The 26,048-nt window shown below is 39.6% G+C and overlaps 1 protein-coding gene and 1 long non-coding RNA gene across 2 annotated transcripts in view; one reads left to right on the top strand and one right to left on the bottom strand.

Annotated features, from left to right (window-relative positions):
* The window catches only part of LOC117519288 (cytoplasmic FMR1-interacting protein 1 homolog), a 62,959-nt gene extending 37,223 nt beyond the window's left edge, over positions 1-25,736 (bottom strand). Inside the window, exons 1-17 of the mRNA XM_034180619.1 lie at positions 25,589-25,736; positions 23,839-23,928; positions 23,277-23,354; positions 23,095-23,196; positions 22,823-23,004; positions 21,329-21,425; positions 19,947-20,075; positions 19,722-19,826; positions 18,678-18,769; positions 14,021-14,138; positions 13,520-13,642; positions 10,000-10,125; positions 9,733-9,899; positions 8,495-8,642; positions 2,729-2,882; positions 2,480-2,636; positions 352-448 (exon numbers count right to left, since the gene is read on the bottom strand). Coding sequence (XP_034036510.1) covers positions 352-448; positions 2,480-2,636; positions 2,729-2,882; positions 8,495-8,642; positions 9,733-9,899; positions 10,000-10,125; positions 13,520-13,642; positions 14,021-14,138; positions 18,678-18,769; positions 19,722-19,826; positions 19,947-20,075; positions 21,329-21,425; positions 22,823-23,004; positions 23,095-23,196; positions 23,277-23,354; positions 23,839-23,928; positions 25,589-25,705 — 2,082 coding nt within the window. The 5' untranslated portion in view covers positions 25,706-25,736. The remainder of the gene's footprint in view (positions 1-351; positions 449-2,479; positions 2,637-2,728; positions 2,883-8,494; positions 8,643-9,732; positions 9,900-9,999; positions 10,126-13,519; positions 13,643-14,020; positions 14,139-18,677; positions 18,770-19,721; positions 19,827-19,946; positions 20,076-21,328; positions 21,426-22,822; positions 23,005-23,094; positions 23,197-23,276; positions 23,355-23,838; positions 23,929-25,588) is intronic.
* LOC117519290 lies at positions 9,555-9,938 on the top strand. The gene is made up of 2 exons (XR_004563237.1): positions 9,555-9,604; positions 9,702-9,938. It is a non-coding gene; the product is annotated as an uncharacterized LOC117519290 (long non-coding RNA).
* Positions 25,737-26,048: the final 312 nt, after the last annotated feature.

The raw sequence follows: 26,048 nt of genomic DNA, 5'->3' as shown, positions 1-26,048 counted from the left end.
CAACTCATACATGAGCGCGCATGGGGTGCTGCTCGCTGTTTTATGTTTACCAATGAGGAATAACGGACAGCAAGATGGATTATTAAACTGCAGAGTCGACTCCTTCAAACAGGTAAACATGACTTTGTGTGATATTTCAAAAAGGAAATAATTTATAACCTCACAAAAGTTAACTTTATAAGCTCACGTCATCAACCAGCAGTCTGTCGCTGCAGATAACATTAATTCTGCTGTGACGGTTTTCTGACGCCGACGTCTGTTGCGTGTGTTTGATCCGACTTAAGTCAGATTCTTTTCAACCCACCTCTTGGGTTGAATTTCAAACATGCATCAAACATCAAAATGTATTACCTCAGCCTCTATTTCATCATAGAGGAACTGTTTCTTGAATTTTGTCAAGGCGTAGTGTGCGCTATCATTGTACAAATCCAGGGGATACAGCACATACCTGAAACACAAAGAAAAGATTAAAGTTGGGGAAAAATGATAACCTGCTTAATGATAATAAAAACACTTGGTGAGAGTAAATTTCAACCTTGGTCTACATGTCAAACACTTCAGTCCAAAATAGACGTTACCTGCTCAATATTTTTTATACACACAGATGGATACAGATTTTGAGCATGACAGGAAGCTAACGGCTTAATTATGTGATGTGGCAGATCTGAGTGGAAGTAGCTGCATTTACCGTGTTTCTCTTTTCATTTAGTCAGGTGTTTCCTTTCACCAGTCCTCCATACATGTTAGTACAGACTATCAATTGTCTATATTTGAGTTATTCTGAGTGGCTTGTTGAATAATTACACCACTGTTGTTTCATGCCAGTTTATGTACAGTGCATCCAGAAAGTATTCAGTGCTTCACTTTTTCCTCATTTTGTTATGTTACAGCCTTATTCCAAAATGGATGAAATAATTTTTCCCCCTCAAAATTCGACTCAGAACACCCTATAATGACAAGATGAAAAGGACTTTTTTTGTAAATTTATTAAAGATAAACAACTAAGAAATCACATATACATAAGTATTCACATCTTTTGCTCAATACTTTGTTGATGCACCTTTGACAGCAATTACAGCCTTAAGTGTTGTTGAATATAATGCCACAAGCTTGGCACACCAATCTTTGGGCAGTGTTGTCCATTCCTCTTTGAAGCACCTCTCAAGCTCCATCAGGTTGGATGGGAAGTGTTGGTCTACAGCCATTTTCAGATCTCTTTGGAGATGTTCAATCGGATTCAGGTCTGGGCTCTGGCTGGGCCACTCAAGGACATTCACAGAGTTGTCATGAAGCCACTCCTTTGATATTTTGGCTAGCATTGTCCTTCTGAAAGATGAACCGCCCACCAGTTTGAGGTCAAGAGCACTCTGCAGCAGGTTTTCATCCAGGATGTTTCTATACATTGCTACGTTCATCTTTCCCTCAATCCTGACTAGTCTCGCAGTTCCTTCCACTGAAAAACATCCCCACAGTATGATGCTGCCACCACCATTGTTTCACTGTGGGGATGATACTGGCTAGGTGATGAGCAGTGCCTGGTTTAATCCGGCAGTCACGTCAAAGAGTTCAATCTTTGCCTCATCAGACCAGAGAATTTTGTTTCTTATGGTCTGAGTCCTTCAGGTGCCTTTTGACAAACTCTGCCATGTGCCTTTTTCTAATGGGTTGCTTCTGTCTGGCCACTCTACCATACAGGCCTGATTGGTGGCTGTCATAGTTGTCTGTCTGCTACAAAACATGTAACAGGCAGACACTAAAATGTATGATTTCAGGCTTTACAAATGTGTTTAACTGTTAAGCTTTAATCACTACGCCTGCAAAAATATGTTATCGGTCTAAAAGCTATCGGAACCAAATTTAGCGGAAGTTAATTGGTCCACTGATGGTTTTCAAAGTTAGCTAAAAAGCTAATCAGCTAACAAAAAAGTTAGCTTCGCTAATTAGCGGAACTGTACCCTTCACTGGCCATAAAGGCATTTACAGTCCAAAAATGAGTAAGATGGAAAAATAAACATGTGACAGACAATACACTGGGCATTATATGACACAGATGAACATGTACTGCTGATCCACATAGTTGAAAACTTAATAAAATCTGCAAGTCCATTTGATTTTTTATTTTTTATTTTTAAACCTGCTCTTGAATTTGTGATTTTTATGCATTGTTGTAGTGTACTTTTATTACTGGCCCCCATATAAAGAGTTTTATTATTATTAATCATAAATGCATGATTTTTTGGGTATGTAAATAACTCCAGAAAATACAGTACACTATTCCTCACTGCCAAATCTGCTAATCAGAATAGCAGTGGAAGATTTCCTAATTCATTTTCTGGTGTTATCTGACAGTGTGCATCAGTTCTAATCTGCCCCCTAGAGGACAATCTAAAACCTTCAGATTCTTGCAAAGTACAGAAACAAATATTTGCACAATGATGTCAAACATACACTTCTCATACAAGTATTAATAAATACTTACTCCATCATGGAAGCTTCTTTGGTCTCCAGGATGTGGTCAGTGAGGATCCAGGGCATGGACATCTCAATGGGGAACTGGATCCTGCGGCCCATAGTAAGCTCAAGGAAGAACTCCCGGAACCAAAGCTGGGAGAGGTCACAGCACTGCTGTAGGGTCTCTAAGCAGACCAGAAACAAGATGTATGAGTACATACAGCTTGCACAGAGCTCTCAGGAGTTACCGCATCAAAGGGTTTGTGTCTTTTCTCACCACTGAAGTTCAGCAGATGGGTGTAAAAGAAAGACTCGCGATGAAACTTCTCAATGTCCAGGATGGTGGGGCCTTCCAGACTGCTGCGCAGAGTCTTCTTGGAACCACTTTTGTCAGCAATGAGAGACTCCAGCATCGTCCTCACCATGTAGAGCTACGGAAGGAAGCAGAGGGGTTGATGATTATTTCAAAAGAAAAAATTGGTTTACATTTCAATTTGAGCACCCTGGTGGTCGTATTAAGCACATAAATAATAAACTGTAGACTAAGGATGTAACGACACAAGATGCCCCGAAAAAAAAAATCAACATATAAATGTGAAAAGAGTCAAATCGGTTGAGATTAAAAATGAATTGCGATTTTCTCTCTCTCTCTCACACACACACACACACACACACACACACACACACACACACACACACACACACACACACACACACACACACACACACACAGTTGTCCTGCCGTAGAACTTTTTCACAAACCTAGCATACTGCCATTGTACCATCTCGAGCCGGTTGGATTCCTGTGCTACTTAGTTGTCCCATACTATGCTACTGAATTCTAGTATAGGGTGGAAAAGCGTTTCACACTGGTTTTGATGTTATACAGTGAAAGTAACAACACTCCACTTTTTCCATATGTTATGTTGCAGTCACATTCCAAAAAGGATGAAATTCATTTTTTCCTCAAAATTCTACACACAACACCCCATAATGACAATGTGAAAGGGGGGTAGATTTTTGCAAATTTATTAAAAATACAAAATTAAGAAATCACATGTACATAATAAGTATTCAGAGCCTTTGCCAAGAAGCTCAGAATTTTAGGTACATCCTGTTTCCATTGATCATCCTTGAAATGTTTTCTACAGCTTAATTGGAGTCAACCTGGGGTAAAATCAGTTGATTGGACATGATTTGGAAAGGCACACACCTGTCCCACAATTGACAGTGCATGTCGGAACACAAACCAAGCATGAAGTCAAAGCAAATGTCTGTAGACCTCTGAGACAAGACTGTCTAGAGGCACAAATCTGGGGAAGGGTACAGATACATTTCTGCTGCTTTGAAAGTTCCAAAGAGCATAGTGGCCTCCATCATCTGTAAATGGAAGAAGTTCAGATCCAACAGGACTCTGTCTAAACCAAGCGATCAGGTGAGAAGGGCCTTAGTCAGGGAAGTGACCAAGAACTCAATGGTCACTCTGTCAGAGCTAAAGTATTCCTCTGTGGAGACAGGAGAACCTTCCAGAAGGAGAACCATCTCTGCAGCAACCCAACAATCAGGCCTGTATGGTAGAGTGGCCAGAAGGAAGCCACTCCTTAGTAAAAGGCACATGGCAGCCCACCTGGAGTTTGCCAAAAGGCACCTGACAGACTCTCAGACCATGAGAAATGAGAAATCATCTTTTCTGATGAGACAAAGATTGAACTATTTGGTGTGAATGCCAGGCATCATGTTTGGAGGAAACCAGGCACCATCCCTACAGTGAAGCATAGTGGTGGCAGCATCATGCTGTGGGGATGTTTTTCAGCAGCAGCAACTGGGAGACTAGTCAGGACTGAGGGAAAGATGAATGCAGCAATGTACAGAGACATCCTGGATGAAAACCTGCTCCAGAGTGCTCTTGACTTCAGACTGGGGCAACAGTACATCTTTCAGCAGGACAATGACCCTAAGCACACAGCCAAGATATCAAAGGAGTGGCTTCAGGACAACTTTGAATGTCCTTGAGTGGCACAGCCAGAGCCCAGACCTGAATTTGATTGAACATCTCTGGAGAGATCTGAAAATGGCTGTGCACTGATGTTCCCCATCCAACCTGATGGAGCTTGAGAGGTGCTACAAAGAGGAATGGGCAAAACTGCCCAAAGGTAGGTGCACCAAGCTTGTGGCATCACATTCAAGAACACTTGAGGCTGTAATTGCTGCCAAAGGTGCATCAACAAAGTATTAAGCAAAAGGTGTGAATACTTATGTACATGTGATTTCTTAATTGTTTGTTTATCTTTAATAAATTTACAAAAAAGCAAAGGCTGTGAAAACTGGTGTATATGTGATTTGTTAGTATATATACAGTTGTATGCAAAGGTTTGGGCACCCCTGATAATTTTCATGATTTTCCTTTATAAATCATTGGTTGCCTGGATTAGAAATTTCAGTTAAATATATCATATAGCAGACAAACACACTGATATTTGGGAAGTGAAATTAATTTTCTAGTATTTACAGAAAATGTGCAATAATTATTCAAAATTAGGCAGGTGCATAAATTTGGACACACTTGTCATTTTATTGATTTGAATACATTTAGCACTAATTATTGGAACACAAAATTGGTTTGGTAAGCTCAATGACCCTTGACCTCCCTACACAAGTGAATCCAATCATGAGAAAGGATATTTAAGATGACCATTTGCAAATGTTTCCCCTCTTTGCATCTTTTCTAATGAGTGGCAACATGGGAGCCTCTAAACAACTCTCAAATGACCTGAAAACAAAGACTGTTCAACATCATGGTTTAGGGGAAGGATAAAAAAAGCTTTCACCCATCAGTTTCCACTGTGAGGAACATAGTGAGGAAATGGAACACCGCAGGCACAGTACCAGTTAATGCCCAAAGTGGCAGGCCAAGAAAAATCACAGATAAGCTGAAGCGAAGGATTGTGAGAACAGTCATAGTCAACCCACAAACCTGCTTCAAATACCTACAACATGATCTTGCTGCAGATAGTGTGTCTGTGCATCTTTCAACTATACAGTGCACTTTGCACAAAGAGTTGCTGTATGATGCTGTAATGCAGAGGAAGCCTTTTCTGCATACACGCCACAGAGTCACTTGAGGTATGGTAAAGCTCATTTGGACAAACCAGCATCATTTTGGAATAAGGTGCTGTGGACTGATGAAACTAAGATTGACTTATTTGGACATAAGGAGCAGTATGCATGGCTGAAAAAGAACACAGCATTCCAAGAAAAGCACTTGATCCCTACAGTAAAATTTGGACGTGGTTCCATCATGCTGTGTGGCCAGTGCATGTACTGGGAATCTTGTTAAAGTTGAGGGTCACATGGATTCCAGTCAATATCTGCAGATTCTTGAAAGCAATGTTCATGAATCAGTGACAAAGTTGAAGTTGCGTTGGGGCTGGATCTTTCAACAAGACAACAACCCTAAACACTGCTCAAAATCTACTAAGGCATTCATACAGAGTAACAAGTACAACATTCTGTAATGGCCATCTCAGTCCCCAGACCTGAATATTATTCAAAATCTGTGGTGTGATTTGAAGCAGGCTGTCCATGCTCGGAAACCAACAAACCTGAGATGTTTTGCAAAGATGAATGGTCCAAAATACCTTCAACCAGAATCCAAATTCTTATTGGAAGCTATAGGAAGAGCTTAGAGGCTGTTATTTCTGCAAAAGGAGGCTCTACTAAATATTTAAGTATTTTGTTCTGCTGGGGTGCCCAAATTTATGCACCTGCCTAATTTTGTTTAAAGAATTATTGCACACTTTCTGTAAATCCTATAAACTTTATTTCACTTCTCAAATATCACTGTGTTTGTCTGCTATATGATATATTTAACTGAAATTGCTAATCCAAACAACCAATGATTTATAAAGGAAAATCATGGAAATCATCAGGAGGGCCCAAACTTTTACATACAACTGTGTGTGTGTGTGTGTGTGTGTGTGTGTGTGTGTGTGTGTGTGTGTGGCTCCGTGTGCGTTTCTTTGCAAGAAGGCTCGGCAAGGGTTTAATTTCTTGGCTGTTTGCTAAATGTGAGCTGATCAAGAAATTTGATGACACAATGTATGTACCAGTCAGCTATGAGGACCTCAGAGTGCATCTTTTTCATCACATGACACCTTTGAACCAAGACGAGAAAAGTAAAAATAGCATTTATATTCATATATAATACCTTCTATGTTCTCACCCATTTGGTTGTTTAATTTGTGAACAGCCTGTAGCCTACAATTTTACATATATCATTATGATTTATTTATTTATTTATTTTTACAGAGGATTCATATGCTGATAGGCAAGAACTGATTCAATTTTCAAGGTCATTGGTGAAAAATCAAAGTCAGGAAATCTTTTTGGAAAATTGCAACATTTCCTTCAACATTTAATAAATTTTCAAAAATTCGTAAATCTGTCAAAAAAAGACTGAATTTCTTTGACATTTGAAAGCATTATGTAGGATGGTATCCCTTATCGACTGACACAGTTTGATCTAGATCTGATCCAGATTACAGAATTTGTGGCCATTTAAATTTAACATTGAAAACCTCATTTAATGTATATTTTACTTTATGTCTGAATCAAACGTGCCCCAATCACTCTCATTCGAAAGTGAGGTGCAGACTGGCACTCACTATCACCTGACAAAGTTTGATCCGGATCTGATCTGGATTGTGGATTTTGTGGATATTTGAATTTAATATTGAAAAGCCCATTTAATGTACATTTTGCATTATATCTCAGTAAAAAGTGCCCCAATTGCTCTCATTTGTGACAACGAGGTGCAAACTAGCACTCTCAATGAATAGACTAAGTTTGATCTGCATCTGATCCGTATTGCAGATTTAGCAGATATTTGATTTTATCATTGAAAAGCCCTTTTGAGATATATTTTGCATTATATTTTAACTTATCAAAAGCCACTTCCAACAGGACTTTTACCTTGAAACTTTTTTCCAAGGTAAAAATTTGTGGAATTGGAAACTAGTGTTGGCACAACTTTGCGCTCTGTGAGTGTGGTGCTCTAGTATTTTATAGAAATATTTAGCTGTTAAAAGATTTCGTTATGAATATTATTTGTTGAAAGTAGTAGAATGATGGTCACAGTTGGTACTGAGGGTCTTTGACTCATTTGTAAAATTTAACAATAAAGTAACAGTTTGATCCATCAGAAATCTAAAAATTAAGTAATTGCGATGGCATTTGTTTTTATTTCTCAGGTCAGTGGTGTGGCAGCATATTTTTATTTAATTCTTTTGATGTGTGATTTGTATTAAATGTGGGGTTTGTACTAAAAATAGAATTTTTTGTTATTTAAAATAAAACCATTTCAGTAGCACTTTTGAGAAGAGGCCGTATTTTGCGGTTTAAAGAAATGAAGTGCTAATTTTCAGTCAATCTGAATGCAGCTTGTAATGTTAAAAAGTGCATAAATAAATCACATTGCGAATTGTACTGAATCAGGAATTGAATGTATGGTTACATCCCTACTGTAGACAAAACTCAAACACAACCCTTCTCACGTCAATTTTGTGTTTATCACCTCATTAAAATTTTGCATCTAAAATTTTCTCAGTCTTCAACATGTTGACTGTATTTACTGGCTTTTGCAGGAAATACAATGAGAGAAGCAGTGGCAGTTGATCATCTGTGATTAAATGTGATTTTGGTGCCACAAAATGGGGCACGGTTGATAAGCAGGTTACTTTAGACCCGACGATGGATGAAAACAAAAAAGATTAGCATTTGTAACAGAGTGCTAAGCTAAATGTGTGTGGTTTAAACAAACTATCACTTCTCAGTAGCTCTTCTTAAAGTGTAATAGATCACAGTTTCAAAACTGATGATTACTGAACACATTTAAATAATGACAAGGTTAATCTGATAACAGACACGTGCTCACAGTCAATCAGAAATCAGATGAAAACCAGGAAAGTCACGCAGAGTACTGAAAAGAGAATTATTAAGAAACACTGAAAAATAAGGTTTCTCCTTAGAGGAGGAGTGGTGAGACCTGTGTGCTGGAGGGCCCCACAGCACGGCGGGGAACCTTAATGTCGAAGCCACCCTTTGGATCTTTTTCTCCACGGAGGGCAGGATCATTGTGTGGCTCTCGACCAGTCTCCCAGTCACACACAGTTTTTCGGATCGCCTGCAGGACACTGCAGAGAAATTCAAACACTGCAATGACTACTTCAGCTCCAACACAGCTGTGGAGCCAACTCCCCCCCCCCCCCCCCCCCCCCCAAAAAACAGCAGGTGAACAAATTATTTTGTCATCTAAGGTAACCCAGAAAATGCATACTTCCAGCAATGCCGCAATGATATGCTGCCCCCCCCCCCACCTTTAAAAAAAAAAGTGAATTAAGGAGGTACGCACAGAAAAGGCATTACACAAAAAATGCTTACAAAAAAGGAGTTGTTCATGATGATAGTAGCAGCTTTATATAAGTTAAAGAGATACTGAGTAACCATGAATTATATGAATGCACATGTGTATACGTGCGAGTGTAAGCTATGCAGGGTGCAATGGACATAAGACAGTGATAATGTGAACGATTGTGAAAAGTTGCATCAGTGTCACACCTTGTCCATCTATAGGTGTGGCCCCATGGCACACAAGGGGCCTGAAGCCACAGTAAGCACTACACAGCACAGATCACCTGAACATGAACATTCTGTTGCACATGAACCGCAACAGAACCAAGGAGCAAAAGGTGGCCAAAGGAACAACAGACCAGTAACGCTACAACGAGGACCCAGAATGAAAGCAGGCCTGCCACAGGACAGCCATCAAGAGCCCACGCCCACAATGTGAGCTACTGTCCAGAGGTGAGAAGTACCAAATGCAACAGATGGCCATACCCAAAGACCCCGGGTATATGCCCCAAAGTCTAAGGTTAAGCCCCAGCTGCCCCCCAACTCCTCTGGGTAGGAATATTGGTAATGGGTGAATCTTTAACTTGTACCTCTAAATAGCCATTCCAGGTGGCCCCTAAACTGTGTATAAACATTGGGCCAAAGTTTTGGCCTTTGCCTGTGACCTTGACTTTTATCCAATCACTTTTTCTTTGACTGAACCACAATTCTTCCACCAAGCTATGTCAAATCACATCAAAACTCAGTTATTTTGTTCACATATGGACAGAGACACAGAGGACCGAAAACAATACCCAACATGAGTTACTGCTTGAGGATGTAAATATTAACTTCAAAATTAGTTCCTGGATTTAACTGAGATGTGAGCAATACCTCTGGATGACATTTTTCTTCTTCTTGATGGCCTGCCGGAGAGGGTCACGCAAGGACACCTGAGCAAAATCCTGCAAAGCTGAGTAGATTGTGTGTCGGATGGCGTGATTGAATACACTCTCCATGCGTCCCATCAACACTTGCAAACCCTTTATCATGGCGATCACCTGCCAGAGGACCAACAATCAAAAACAATGAAAACATTGGTTAAAGTAAGTATGTGTTTGCCAAACACATAGATAAGAATATAATAACACAATGTCGGACCTCTACTAGAGCAAACTTCTCCTCGCAGGTGTAGTTGTATCTGGTGGCTCTCTCATATTCCTCAGCGTTGTCTGGACACTCCTTGTTGGAGTACTTGTCTGTTGGGTGCACCAGTTTCCAGGAGTACTGCAGGAAAGTCAGGAGGTTTCAGACATTTTAACACAGACAATACTGACAACGATAATGAACACAGTCGGCAATCAGCACAAGGACTTATTTTCTACATTATTCAGGTTACTACTGGAACAATTCACAGTGGTCCCTTTCTGTTGATTCACCAAATTATATTTTTTGATTAATCAGGGGTGGTGGCCAAGTGGTTAATGCGCTTGGTTTCAGTGTAGAAGGTTCCCGGTTCAAACCCCACCCCTGCCACATTTCTCCATGTAATGTGGAGTTGCATCAGGAAGGGCATCCGGTGTAAAACCTATGCCCATTCAACATGCAGATCCACTTCGGATTTGCTGTGGTGACCCCGCCTGAAAACAAGGGAGCAGCCGAAGGGACTTACACACAGGAACACTGAAGAGAATCTTGCAAAAAGACAGAAAATAAAATCCCAACATATTTCATAGTGCTGCAATCAAATTATTTTCATTTTCAATTGATCTGTTGATTATTTTAAGGATTAGCCCATTAGTTTTTGGTCCATAAAATGTCAGAAAATGGTGATAAATATTGATTAGCATTTGTCAAAACACAAGATGAAATCCTGAAAGTGTCTTATTTGTTTCCATATCCAAAAGATATTCAGTTTCCTACCAAAGAGGAGTAAGGAAACCAGCTGATATTCACATTTAAGAAGCTGAAATTAGAGAATATGGGCATAAATTAAACTCAAAATAATTAATAGATTACCAAATTAGTTGAGAAATAATTTGGTAATTACGTATTTGGTGATCTACAATTTAATATCGAGTTAGTTGCAGGAGAGTCCTATGTTGCAGGAGAGTCCGACTTCAAATCAAATCAATTTTATTTATATAGCGCCAAATCAAAACAAACAGTCACCCCAAGGCGCTCCACATTGCAAGGCAAAGCCATACAATAATTACAGAAAAACCCCAACGGTCAAAACGACCCCCTGTGAGCAAGCACTTGGTGACAGTGGGAAGGAAAAACTCCCTTTTAACAGGAAGAAACCTCCAGCAGAACCAGGCTCAGGGAGGGGCAGTCTTCTGCTGCGACTGGTTGGGGCTGAGGGAGAAAACCAGGAAAAAGACTTGCTGTGGAGGGGAGCAGAGATCAATCACTAATGATTAAATGCAGAGTGGTGCATACAGAGCGAAAAAAAAGGGAAAGAAACACTCAGTGCATCATGGGAACCCCCCAGCAGTCTAAGTCTATAGCAGCATAACTAAGGGATGGTTCAGGGTCACCTGATCCAGCCCTAACTATAAGCTTTAGCAAAAAGGAAAGTTTTAAGCCTAATCTTAAAAGTAGCGAGGGCGTCTGTCTCCCTGATCCAAATTGGGAGCTGGTTCCAGAGGAGAGGAGCCTCCCATTCTACTCTTACAAACCCTAGGAACTACAAGTAAGCTTGCAGTCTGAGAGCGAAGCACTCTATTGGGGTGATATGGTACTATGAGGTCCCTAAGATAAGATGGGACCTGATTATTCAAAACCTTATAAGTAAGAAGAAGAATTTTAAATTCTATTCTAGAATTAACAGGAAGCCAATGAAGAGAGGCCAATATGGGTGAGATATGCTCTCTCCTTCCAGTCCCTGTCAGTACTCTAGCTGCAGCATTTTGAATTAACTGAAGGCTTTTCAGGGAACTTTTAGGACAACCTGATAATAATGAATTACAATAGTCCAGCCTAGAGGAAATAAATGCATGAATTAGTTTTTCAGCATCACTCTGAGACAAGACCTTTCTAATTTTAGAGATATTGCGCAAATGCAAAAAAGCAGTCCTACATATTTAATATGCGCATTGAATGACATATCCTGATCAAAAATAACTCCAAGATTTCTCACAGTATTACTAGAGGTCAGGGTAATGCCATCCAGAGTAAGGATCTGGTTAGACACCATGTTTCTAAGATTTGTGGGGCCAAGTACAATAACTTCAGTTTTATCTGAGTTTAAAAACAGGAAATTAGAGGTCATCCATGTCTTTATGTCTGTAAGACAATCCTGCAGTTTAGCTAATTGGTGTGTGTCCTCTGGCTTCATGGATAGATAAAGCTGGGTGTCATCTGCGTAACAATGAAAATTTAAGCAATGCCGTCTAATAATACTGCCTAAGGGAAGCATGTATAAAGTGAATAAAATTGGTTCTAGCACAGAACCTTGTGGAACTCCATAATTAACCTTAGTCTGTGAAGAAGATTCCCCATTTACATGAACAAATTGTAATCTATTAGATAAATATGATTCAAACCACTGCAGTGCAGTGCCTTTAATACCTATGGCATGCTCTAATCTCTAATAAAATTTTATGGTCAACAGTATCAAAAGCAGCACTGAGGTCTAACAGGACAAGCACAGAGATGAGTCCACTGTCTGAGGCCATAAGATCATTTGTAACCTTCACTAATGCTGTTTCTGTACTATGATGAATTCTAAAACCTGACTGAAACTCTTCAAATAGACCATTCCTCTGCAGATGATCAGTTAGCTGTTTTACAACTACCCTTTCAAGAATTTTTGAGAGAAAAGGAAGGTTGGAGATTGGCCTATAATTAGCTAAGATAGCTGGGTCAAGTGATGGCTTTTTAAGTAATGGTTTAATTACTGCCACCTTAAAAGCCTGTGGTACATAGCCAACTAATAAAGATAGACTGATCATATTTAAGCTCGAAGCATTAATTAATGGTAGGGCTTTCTTGAGCAGCCTGGTAGGAATGGGGTCTAATAGACATGTTGATGGTTTGGAGGAAGTAACTAATGAAAATAACTCAGACAGAACAATCGGAGAGAAAGAGTCTAACCAAATACCGGCATCACTGAAACCAGCCAAAGATAACGATATGTCTTTGGGATGGTTATGAGTAATTTTTTCTCTAATAGTTAAAATTTTATTAGCAAAGAAAGTCATGAAGTCATATACTAGACTTGGCTGACCTTTATCCTCCAATCCCCTAAATCTTTGTAAGGAGGACAAGGATTTTGTGAGCAGGTTATTTTAGTGTCCAAATGCAGGAGCATGATGGAATCACAGCTGATTTATGCTCAATATATTCCAAACTGCTTGGTACATGACTGATAATGAAATAAATTTTGAAGCACTGCACAGTGGCAAAGAAGACAAGAGATGAGATGACATCCCCCCGGTCCCCATAGATCAGTAATAGAAAGTGTCGGGGGATCACCCAAGTACACCCTTATGCTAAATATGAATGAAATTGGTCAACTGGTTCTTCAGATATCGTGTCGACAAGGTAAAACAGATGGACATGCTGATCACTATATCCCCCTGTATTTCACACCGGGTGGCTAAAAATGTCTACAGTTTTAATTAAGTCCGTATAAATGAAGAATTTTGTCTTCTTGGTAGAGTTTTGCCATCCTCACCACTTCCATGACATGAGCACTCCACTGGGAGAGCAGCTGCATGCCCTGCAGGGCCAAGTCAAACAGCTTCCTGTACTCGGTGTCTGTCTTGTGGGCTTCCTGACGTCCTGATCCGGTCACCACCTACACGGACAGAGAATAACACACTGCTGAAGGCTAAAAATACAATGATCTACTTTCATGATGTATAAGAGCAATAAAGGCATAAATCGTACACAGTGTAATGTCAAAGTACAGTGTGTGAAACACCGGAGAAAAATGAACCATAGCTGAATAAACATAACTGTTTCCCTGTTTTTCAGCATTTATCTATAAGGCATAAATAATTACACAAGACCAGTCTGTCAGTTAATTTTCCATCCAACTCACTTTTCTAAACCATGAAAATCCACCAGGGGAAGACATTTGCAGAAAATCTTATTACATCACTGCTGGGAATTAAAATATCCCCAACAATCCCATTGTCTCATGTTCTAAGCCATATGTAAGCTCTCCACTAACCTCGCTGTTGCTATAGCGAGCCAGCTCAGAGATGAAGCGCATATGATCCTCGCGGATCTGGATCATCTGCTCACAGATGTTGTACTGTGGGCTGCTGGATATAGAGGTGCATGTCCACCTAGAAGACAGAATATATACACAAATGCATTCCCGCCAGGAAAGATTAAAGAATGACTAAAAGTGACATAATGGGATCAAAAAAAGTAAAATTGAGCAGGATATACTATAACTGTAGAAGAATGTGATATGGTATTGTGACACCTGTGTTTTAAGTGACATCTTGTCATGGTTCTCACTCTGATCACGTGTGGTATTTCTGTTTTGTTGTCTCTGTTATTGTGTTTCTTGTGAATTATCCTCGCTGTTGTTTTTCTGGTTATAAAGTCTCAGAGAGAATTCTCTCCTGCAGTGTTTTATTCTGAAATGCCTATTCCTTGTGCTTTGTTCTACCTTTGCTTCCTGTTGAAAGGCACTCTGTCACAGTCCATCACTGCAGTGCCAGAAGGTCTAGTGCCTATGCTCGTCTTCACATATTTCCTCTGTGTGACTTCCTGCTGCCAATCGATATTCTCCCGTGTTTCCTTAGTTTAGCCTGCAGTCTGTGGACACTGGTGCTTTGGGTGTTTTCTGTGTTTTGCCTCTCAGCGTGGTTTACTCCATCACCTCTGTGCTCAATCACACATGGACAATATTGCTATGCTAACTGCCTTCAGTGTGTTAGTGGACCCTCCTGCTGGCCTGTCTATGCCCCAAAGTGTGCTGTAAATAAAGACTGTGAATTTTACCTACAGATGTTCATTACTGCTTTTGGAATCACCAATTGTGGAAAATCCTCAATAGACCTTAGGCAAAATCTTTCACTTTAAAGCAGAGGGCCAACAGGGTGCAGGTTTTCTTTGCCCCCCACCCACTCCACCAGATCATTTCACTGATTAATATCACTTTGAGCAGATGGAATCAGTTAATCAGTGAAATGACCTGGTGGAGTGGGTGGTGGGTAAAGAAAACCTGCAACTTCTTGGCCCTTTCTGCAATCAGTTTGAGACTCCTGCTTTAAAGCGTTTCACTTTACAGAGTGTAGGATTTTGTGCCATCTAGTGGTGACGTTGCTTGATTGCATTAGACTGTCACAATTTTGTTTCCTTTCATGTTTTCGCTTATTTGGTGACAGGGATTCAGTCTCACTTTAATTGACTTGTGACATTATGTATGGTCCTGAATTTCACAATAAAACGTATGTTCAATACATTTTGGGCTATTGTATCAACATGACGTGTAATATGATGGTCTCCATGAAAGTGCCTGCTCCCACATATATACAGTAGTGTTCAGAATAATAGTAGTGCTATGTGACTAAAAAGATTAATCCAGGTTTTGAGTATATTTCTTATTGTTACATGGGAAACAAGGTACCAGTAGATTCTCACAAATCCAACAAGACCAAGCATTCATGATATGCACACTCTTAAGGCTATGAAATTGGGCTATTAGTAAAAAAAAAAAAAAAAAAAAAGTAGAAAAGGGGAGGTCCAACATTTTCTCTTCTACCTGTAAAGCCCACGGAGAGTCAAATGACCCCAAGATCCCCCGTGGAGAGAGCTACGACTGTTATGTAAACAAGGAAGTCTCAGAACACCTCAGGGGAGGGGCTGACTTGGCTAGCCACATTCTTGTGTTTGCATATTTGCTGTCTGTGTGCCTGCTTAGCTGAAAGGGCTGCTGATTTGTGCTTAGGTGGATAAATAACTTTACCCTGGAGGGATAAATAACTTTACCCTGAAATTTTGTTTTCTGAATTGTATTGAAATGCAACAGGTATACTTGTGGCAAATGCAGAAAAGACCTTCCATGGCAGTGTGGGGACTGTTAGTCATTGTGAGTGACTGTAACCTGTACCTATTGTATATATTTTGGTTTTCTGGTGTGTTTTTTGGTACATTCTGGTACATTTCAATAAAATCCAGAAAACAAAGTTTTCTTTTGGTGTGTTTTAGGTACATTTTGGCACATTTCAATAAAATCCAGAAAACAAAGTTTTCTTTTGGTGTGTTTTTTTTTGGTACATTTCAATAAAATCCAGAAAACAGGGTTTTCTTTTGGTGTGTTTTTTGGTACATTTCAATAAAATCCAAAAAACACAGTTTTCTTTTGGTGTGTTTTTTGGTACATTTCAATAAAATCCAGAAAACACAGTTTTCTTTTGGTGTGTTTTTTGGTACATTTCAATAAAATCCAGAAAACAAAGTTTTCTTTTGGTGTGTTTTAGGTACATTTTGGCACTTTTCAATAAAATCCAGCAAACAAAGTTTTCTTTTGGTGTGTTTTTTGGTACATTTCAATAAAATCCAAAAAACAAAGTTTTCTTTTGGTGTGTTTTTTGGTACATTTTGGTACATTTCAATAAAATCCAGAAAACAAAGTTTTCTTTTGGTGTGTTTTTGGTACATTTCAATAAAATCCAGAAAACAAAGTTTTCTTTTGGTGTGTTTTTTGGTACATTTCAATAAAATCCAGAAAACAAAAGTTTTCTTTTGGTGTGTTTTTTGGTACATTTCAATAAAATCCAGAAAACAAAAGTTTTCTTTTGGTGTGTTTTTTGGTACATTTCAATACAATTCAGAAAACAAAATTTCATCTCTCCCCCAGGGTAAAGTTATTTATCCACCTAAGCACAAATCAGCAGCCCTTTCAGCTAAGCAGGCACACAGACAGCAAATATGCAAACACAAGAATGTGGATAGCCAGACTTCCTTGTTTACATAACAGAAGTAGCTCTCCACAGGGGATCTTGGGGTCATTTGACTCTCCTGTGGGCCTTAGAGGTAGATTGGTCATTTGACCAATCCTTGGCCTTGTGAGTGTTAAGGCTATGAAATTGGGCTATTAGTAAAAAAAAAGTAGAAAAGGGGGTGTTCACAATAATAGTAGCATCTGCTGTTGATGCTACAAACTCAAAACTATTATGTTCAAACTGCTTTTTTAGCAATCTGTGAATCACTAAACTAGTATTTAGTTGTATAAGCACAGTTTTTCATGATTTCTTCACATCTGCGAGGCATTAATTTTGTTGGTTTGAAACCAAGATTTTGCTCATTTACTAGTGTGCTTGGGGTCATTGTCTTGTTGAAACACCCATTTCAAGGGCATGTCCTCTTCAGCATAAGGCAACATGACCTCTTCAAGTATTTTGACATATCCAAACTGATCCATGATACCTGGTATGTGATATATAGGCCCAACACCATAGTAGGAGAAACATGCCCATATCATGATGCTTGCACCACCATGCTTCACTGTCTTCACTTTGAACTGTGACTTGAATTCAGAGTTTGGGGGTCGTCTCACAAACTGTCTGCGGCCCATGGACCCAAAAAGAACAATTTTACTCTCATCAGTACACAAAATATTCCTCCATTTCTCTTTATGCCAGTTGATGTGTTCTTTGGTAAATTGTAACCTCTTCTGCACGTCTTTTATTTAACAGTGGGACTTTGCGGGGGATTCTTGCAAATAAATTAGCTTCACATAGGCGTCTTCTAACTGTCACAGCACTTACAGATAACTCCAGACTGTCTTTGATCATCCTGGAGCTGATCAATGGGTGAGCCTTTGCCATTCTGGTTATTCTTCTATCCATTTTGATGGTTGTTTTCCGTTTTCTTCCACACGTCTGTTTTTTTGTCCAATTTAAAGCATTGGAGATCATTGTAGATGAACAGCCTATAATTTTTTGCACCTGCATATAAGTTTTCCCCTCTCCAATCAACTTTTTAATCAAACTACGCTGTTCTTCTGAACAATGTCTTGAACGTCCCATTTTCCTCAGGCTTTCAAAGAGAAAAGCATGTTTAACAGGTGCTGGCTTTATCCTTAAATAGGGGACACCTGATTCACACCTGTTTGTTCCACAAAATTGACGAACTCACTGATTGAATGCCACACTACTATTATTGTGAACACCCCCTTTTCTACTTTTTTTTTTTTTTTTTTTTTTACTAATAGCCCAATTTCATAGCCTTAAGAGTGTGCATATCATGAATGCTTGGTCTTGTCATATTTGTGAGAATCTACTGGTACCTTGTTTCCCATGTAACAATAAGAAATATACTCAAAACCTAGATTAATCTTTTTAGTCACATAGCACTACTATTATTCTGAACACTACTGTACATTGAGCTCATTTGTTTTTTAACAACACATTGATTCATTAACACTAATGTTTATGTATGGTATACATCACTTCTGCTAATAAACACCCCTAAATCCTACACACTATAGTTATAAACCTCTATCTACTGATGCAACACAGTTGGTGTCTGTGTGTATTGGAGTGAAAACCTGTTCCTCTACTGGATTGGCTTCTTCCATAAAAGGTACAAGGTTCAAGAACACCTCAGTGTTGGTAACAAAACAAAACTTATTTCACCATAATTTTAGCCCACCTCCTCAAAACTTATCTGTCCACCACATTGGTGAAGTAATTAAAGCTACGACCCTGTGAGTCCAGGACATTTCCACAAACTTGAGGCCACCACTTTCCCACTATTTTACATAATTCAGTTAATTAAAAAAAAGACATATAAATAACCTGTCAGAGTTAAGTAAAAAATGAAGACAAATGTCATGTTTTGTGGCCAAAACAAGTGTTTTCTCCTACCTGGATTTGTTCTCTTCAAAGTGAGCACTGGTCTTGATGTATCTGGATAATTCAATCTGCATGTCACCAAACAAAGGGACCACCTGGAGTTGCTGTGAACATGAACATCCAGACTTGCTTTTAAAAAATCGTCACAGGCACACTATGAGCATTAGATGTTTAGAAAAACATCACATGAAGCACACTGTGCCAAAGGTTTTCCCTCACAGAAAAGCTGAAATAGATTAAATAATGATAATGATGATGATGATATAGCTAATTCAAAATTTGACAGTGAATCAAAAATTTTTTTATTATTTATTTGATGGGATTTATGTGATTTGGCTGGTTGGCATGGCGGCTTAGCGGTTAGCACTGTTGCCTCACAAGAAGGTCGTGTGATTGCTTCCCTTTCTGTGTGGAGTTCACATGTTCTGCCCTTGTTTGCGTGGGTTTCCTCCGAGTACTCTGGAGGATCTCTAAAATTGACCATGGGTGTCTGTCTACATGTGGCCCTGCAATAGACTGGCATTCTGTTCAGGATGTACGCCACCTCTAGCCCCATGGTTGCCGGGATAGACTCCAGCCACCTCGTGACCCTTAATTGGAGTAAGAGAGTTTAGAAAATGAATGAATGAATATTTATTTGATATCTGAATGAAGAAGAAGAACAAAAAAAATTCTCTATGCTCCTGGAGCAGACCCCGCGCCTCCTTCTCTCCCGCTGCCGCATGGGACTCCTCCAGTCTGCTGCCCCTGCCTGCATGCTGGGTTGTAGCTGGGCCGGCAGCAGAGCCACTCGGCTGGGGGCTGCTGGACTAGCTCGGCTGTGATTGAGAGCCCCTCAAATGTTTAAAGACCTTTTGGAAACTCTCTTGAGAAAGCTGTTTGCAATTGTTTTCCAACAGTTGCCGTCCAGTGAGATACTACATTAAGAGGGACATCTTAGATATTTACAATTCAGGAACACTGACAGGCATCAGAGGGTTGACGCATACGCTGAGCACGCTACACACCATGATGTAAATGTACATTAACTACAGAGGTAGTCTACTTCATTCATACCTTGAAAAACTTGTCAATCTTGCTGAGGTTAATTCTCTTCTTGGCATCTAGTTTATAGATGTTACTGCTGTTTCCATCCATGAGGTACAGTCCGAAGCCCATTACCTACAAAGTGGCACAGAGATTACATATAGGCTTGTAATTAAGCCCAACACAGCCTCAGTTATCATTTTGGTTAGAGAATCAATTGCAAACAGCTCATTTTGCAGGTGCAGCCTGACTTACTTTGAGTAGCATGTGTTTCTCACTGGGAGTGAGGTACATTTTATTCTCATAGTAATCAGCACACAGGTTGACTATGTCTGCCAGCAGCTCTTCATAGCCATTAATCACCTCCAGCTGCTGCTGCAAAGACTAACAGAGAGCACAAAATCAAACCAGAAAGCAGATAACTGCACATTTCACTTTATTCTAGCACAATGATCAATTTAATATTCTGTAAATTTCCTCCACCAGCAAAACATGACACCTAACTTATGTCAAACAGCAACTTTACTGACAATTTTGACAACATATTTTACGAGATCCATTATGTAAATCCACAGCACTGTTTTAAGATTGAAGACAACTACATCCCTGCAGCTGTTGACAATGGCAATACATTAAGAACACTGCTGTAACAGCTGTGGAGAAAGAGTCAAATTGATCCAATAAATAAATAAATAAAAACGCCTCGACCTGTCTGACCTGTAAGATGAAACTGCGCACATATAGAATACTGATAAAAAGATTTTACTCGATTGGACATTTTCATGTTTTTATAGTTTATGATATCAAGTCAAAATAATAATAATAATAATAATAAATAGAAGTATAAACAATAAGCTCCAGCCCCCTGTAACCCTCATTTGGAGTAAGTGGTTGAAGATGAGTGATGAGTGTGAGAAATAAAGACATTTTAATATAAGATACAGTGGATACAAAATAAATTCCAAGTTACTGAATATGTGTTGAGAATTAAACAAAATCCATCATCGAGAAATGGAAGAAGTACAGCACATTATTTAAATTCTGTCATCAAATACTGACTAGTTGTAATTAAAGGAGATAAGTGAGGGAAGACAACAAGATGCATAGTAACACTGCAATATTTTATACATTTTCTTTTCCTTTTTTTTTTAACTTTTAGATTAAAAACATTTTTGGGTTGAGTACTTCAGAAGCCATCAATGGAAATTTTAATTGCAAAACCATCTCTAGGATCCATGGCCAATGGCGTTCCTGCCCCCCCAAAAGAGATGACTGATGCTGATGACAGAGGTTGGAGAAAAATGTCCAGACTGGTCTGAGGTGATAGAAAAACTCCAGTAACTTTGATACCTCTCCTTACTGCCAAAGAATGCACAAGTCAAACCTTGAAGAAGATGTGCCACAGCAGCAGAAGACCACATCGTGTGCCACTGCTGTCAAAGAACAACGTAAAACTGGAAAAACGTTGCCTGGTCTGATTATTCTGGATTTCTGCCACGACATTCAGATGATCAGAATTTGGTGTAAACAATGTGGAAGCATAGATATATCCTGCCTTTTCTCAACAATTCATACTGCTGCTGTGATGGTTTGACAAATGCGTGATTCCATAATTGAAAAGGTATATCCACACCAACCTGAGTGATTTTGTTGTGATTTGCCAGGAACATGGACAGGTTCTGAGACTCCTGAATAGACGAGGGTTCGGACATTTTTCTGAGAAACTGAGCCGCTCTGATGAGGTTAAAAAAAAGAAAAAAAAAAAAGAAAAAAGAAAAAAGCATTTTAGTCACTTCAAATTCAAATCAAGAAAACTTGCATCTGTGAAATGAACCCGTTGTGGTGATTAGTAGGCAGGAAAATCTACACAACTTGTTCCTTCAAGCCCAAAGGGGACAGAAAATAGTCTTCAAGGCTGATGCTGCTATCTAGTGTCTGTGATGAAAAATCAGCAGTGTGGCTTCCACAGTGTCCTTTTCTGTTTTCAACAAACTAGGAAGTGGCAGGGGTGGTGGCCAAGTGGTTAGTGTGCTCTGATTTGCTGTGGCAACCCCAAATGAAAACAAGGGAGCAGCCAAAGGGACTTACTTTTACCAACTAGGAAGTAGTGCCTGTGGGCATGAAGATGCTAAGGGTTAATAATGGTGATGATAATAATAATAATAATAATAATAATAATAATAATAATAATTTCCTTTGTCATTGTACATTCATACAATGAAATTTGTACTTGGAATTTAACCCGTCCTAATTACAGTTGTACATAATCAAACCACTAGGAGCAGTGGGCAGCCAGAGTCCAGCGCCCGAGGACCAACTTCAGGTGCAGAGACGCTGCCTTGGTCAGGGGCAGAGGGAAAATAGATCCTAAATAAGCACGTTTTTGATTGTGGGAGGAAGCCGGAGCACCCACAGGAAACCCACACAGACACGGTGAGAACATGCAAACTCCACACAGAAAGGGTGGGAAGTGATCCCATGACCTTCTTGCGGTGAGGTATCAGTGCTAACCACTAAGCCAGCATGCCAACCACCATGGCAGATAGGTAGAGTAAGTATAGCAGCAAAAAGGATGTGGTCATGTCTTTTAGGATAGAATTTCATGGTAACCAAATACTCTGTAAAACTGCATCATGTCATAGAAAACAGTTCATTTAGGGGTAAAATCTGCTGCCTCTTTTGAGCTCTGTTGATATCGTTGTCCATGGGAAAGTCCTGGAATCGTTTGAAGCCTATTGTCCTTGTCACTAGCTGGTAGACATTCCAAAACACAAACTGATTTGATGGAAATATCACCTTTGACCTCAATGACCATGACCTGAATGAATGACCTTCAGTCAACTTTTCCAGTGCAATTCTAAAACCCAGTTATGTATGTGCCAATTTTGGTCCCACTTAGGGTGTTGACAATCAAATTCATTGACCTCAATGACCTTGACCTTTGTGTAAAGGGGGGGGGGTACTTTTGATTTTAATGATCTTGACCTCTGTCAAAATGAACCAGGGCAATTCCAGGGATGACAGATTCCCCCCGATCTACATACCAAGTGTGGTGCAAATCGACCAAAGGACTTGGCGCGACCAGGGGAACAAACAGACAGACAGACATTACTGAAATTACAGTATGATACCGTTTGTAGGCGGAGTGGTCATTCTTGACACTGCATTTCATGTTCTTCAGTTCATCAAGCACAGCGAACATGTTGATGAACTTGCCAAGGGTGAGTAGGTAAGCCTCTGACACGAAGTCTTTTCTGCGCTCAGTGTGACACAAACGTCGAACCTCTCCACAGAAGCGATCGATTGCTGTGCGCTGAAAAAGGAAAGAGTAAGAACTATGTTCAAAGAACCTGACCAGGTAACAGTCAAGAAGAAGCAACAATGATGGAATGTAAGATGTTACCTGGAAATACATGAAATTCATCAGCTTAGTAACTTCAGGCTCCAGGACTTCCACAGTCTTCTCATAGATCTCTACTCTGTTCGGCTGTTCATTGCACTTAACCTAATTTAAAAATATGCTATGAGGCTAAAGGTTTTGTCTTACAAGACAATGTGTTTCAATATCCTTCACACAGTGGTTACCTGTGGTATAGCACGTGAACAACTCCTCCACGTGTAGAGCATGATGGCATATTCCTGCCCCTCCTCCAACATCTCATTCTAAATGAAACAAAGCACATATCTCTACTGACCACAATGAAGACTGAAAATCAATATTATTATATTCAACTCAGCATATTTACAACAACAGCAGACAAACCCAACACATGCACATACATCACTGCTTCTATTGTCAGTAAATGAGTCCAAGTTGTCAAGGTTTTGCTTTTGAGCTGTGAAAAGTGCCCTGGCTTCCAAACAAAGTGCTGTTTGATTCAAAGCCAGAACAATTATCCCTCAATAATTAGAGACAAAGCACTACTGTGGCTCTTCACCACAATCAACAGCATTTGTCCCAGAATATTTGTTGTTCACCCGGATGCTAGGAAACAGCCGGCAAGTCCCCTACCAGACCCCAAACCCAAAAAAACCTTTTAATCCTGTTCTCTAAAACTACTTTCCCAACCGAATTATCACTGCGTTAAAACAAAGAATCAACATTTAAAGGAAGCCTGAGTGAGTCGTAGAGTGATGTGAGTCGTACCATGCTCGAGTGGACAGTTGCCTGCTCGATGTATCTGGCGATGCCGGTGACAAATGCATTTCGGTCCTCAAAGTTGGTGTTGAAGTTGGGCTGTGAAAAGATGAACATTTTATTTACATTAATTTAAAAAAATGGTAGTGGTAAGAATTTCAGATTTTTAATAAAGGCCAAAATACTGGAAGAGTCTCCTAAGCTAAGAATCACACAAAACATAGTCACAAAGCAGTACCGTTTTATGATTTTAGTGTTTTATATAACAGGACTCATCCCAAACTACACTTTGACATTTGTTCTGATTTGATTCATTGGAGGAAACTGGCCTTTAAAAGCAGCCATTAGAAAACACATTCAGTGTGTGGACTGTATTGCATTCATTTTCACTAATGATGTAACATACCGAGGGCAGCACGGTGGCTTAGTGGTTAGCACTGTTGCCTCACAGCGAGAAGGTTGTGGGTTCGATTCCCATGGCCTTTCTGTGTGGAGTTTGCATGTTCTCCCAGTGTTTGCATGGGTTTCCTCCGGGTGCTCCGGTTTCCTCCCACACCAAAGACATGCGGGTTAGGTGGATTGGAATCTTTAAAATTGTCTGTAGGTGTGTGTGTGTGGGTGTGTCTGTGTTTGTCTGTCTATTGTGGCCCTGCGACAGACTAGCATCCTGTCCTGGGTGTACCCCGCCTCGTGCTCTATGACTGCTGGGATAGGCTCCAGCCCCCTGCGACCCTTAACTGGACTAAGCGGTAGAAGATGGATGTAACATACCTCTGATTTTCTTTTTTGGTAAGACATGTCTTCCTTACAAAAGCTCATGGAAATACCACTGTTTTGTCACAACCCCAAACAAATTCTCTGTCATTTTTTTTTATAATATAGTCAAACCTACTAATCACTTTTTACAAAAACATTTTTATATTCTAAATTATATAACACCTAAATAGCTCCTTGTTATTTGACTAGTGGTTTGTATGTCATGTGATTTTAGTCATTCATCCCATTTACCATTTTATTCCATTTGTCATGCAATTTTGGTTTTGTACCATTGCACACCGTGACCACTGCACACTCACTCTAGCAGTGACAGCGCTTAGCTAAAAAACAAACATGGCGGGGTTTGTTCTGATGACAGAAGACTATCTGAACAAGCTTAGACGTGTTCATTCTTCCAACACACACAAAAAAATCCAGTACGCTGTAAGCCATCTGGAGGCATTTGCAGTAATTCACTGGGACATCTCTAGTTGAAGTAAAAAAAGCTGTTGGGTGAAGAACTCGTCAAATTTCTGTTGCAATTTTTCACTGGACTAAGGAAAGCAGACGTCAGTCTGTACATGAAGAACTCAATGCACGGCATCAGGTACAGACTGTATAGTCATTTTAAGACCATGAGAGATGTTGATATTACCAAAACTGACTGATATTTAAAGTTCATGTTCGATTGTTTGGAACCTCTTGACCTCAAATGACCAGTGATGCACACCAAAATTTAAATCTCTTTTCTTTTGTTTATAAATTAATGAAATACCAATGATCCATTTTAGGTGTTATATAAAATAAATAATGAATGTTCTTTCATTCGTGCAATGGAAAGATTTCATGAGGTGAAAAATGAAATGTTCCATTCAATAAAGACAAACATGCAACTTAGCTTCATAAATCAGATTGATTTATAGGATAATTAACAGGAAATTAGTAGCGAGAAGATGGATCATCATGCAGTTGCAGAGCAACAAGTGCTGCAGGAAGCACCAACCTGATACATGACTGATGAGGGGAGGGGCTCAATGCATGGCTGCTGGTCCGGGAGCGGCAGCTCCTCCAGCAAATCCACGTTGGACAGGGCATCCTCTAATGTCACTGCAGATGTCATATTACTGCAAAGATTAAAGTGAAGCCCAGTTACACTGCTGTTCAGAAAACACATACAAAAACACAAGGTACTTTGTAAGACTGTCAACTGTACGGTCAACTGAGGCAGAATGAATGATTGGTTTTCAGTCCAAAAAAAGTAAAAAAAAAACAACAAAAAAAACAAAACAAACAAATCAATCAACTGTTCACTGGATCAATCTAAAACTTGAATGGTACAATGAAATTTTAAGGTTAAACAACAAAAACACACCAGGCAGCACAGCGGCGTAAACTATACCACGCATCCCAAACAGAAGGTCCCTGGTTCAAACCCATCTGTGCCTCATTCTCCACATACATCT

Source organism: Thalassophryne amazonica, chromosome 10 (assembly GCF_902500255.1).
Source record: "Thalassophryne amazonica chromosome 10, fThaAma1.1, whole genome shotgun sequence".
Taxonomy (NCBI): Eukaryota; Metazoa; Chordata; class Actinopteri; order Batrachoidiformes; family Batrachoididae; genus Thalassophryne; species Thalassophryne amazonica.
The sequence above is the reverse complement of the archived record's forward strand: the minus strand, read 5'-3'. Positions and strand labels throughout refer to the sequence as shown.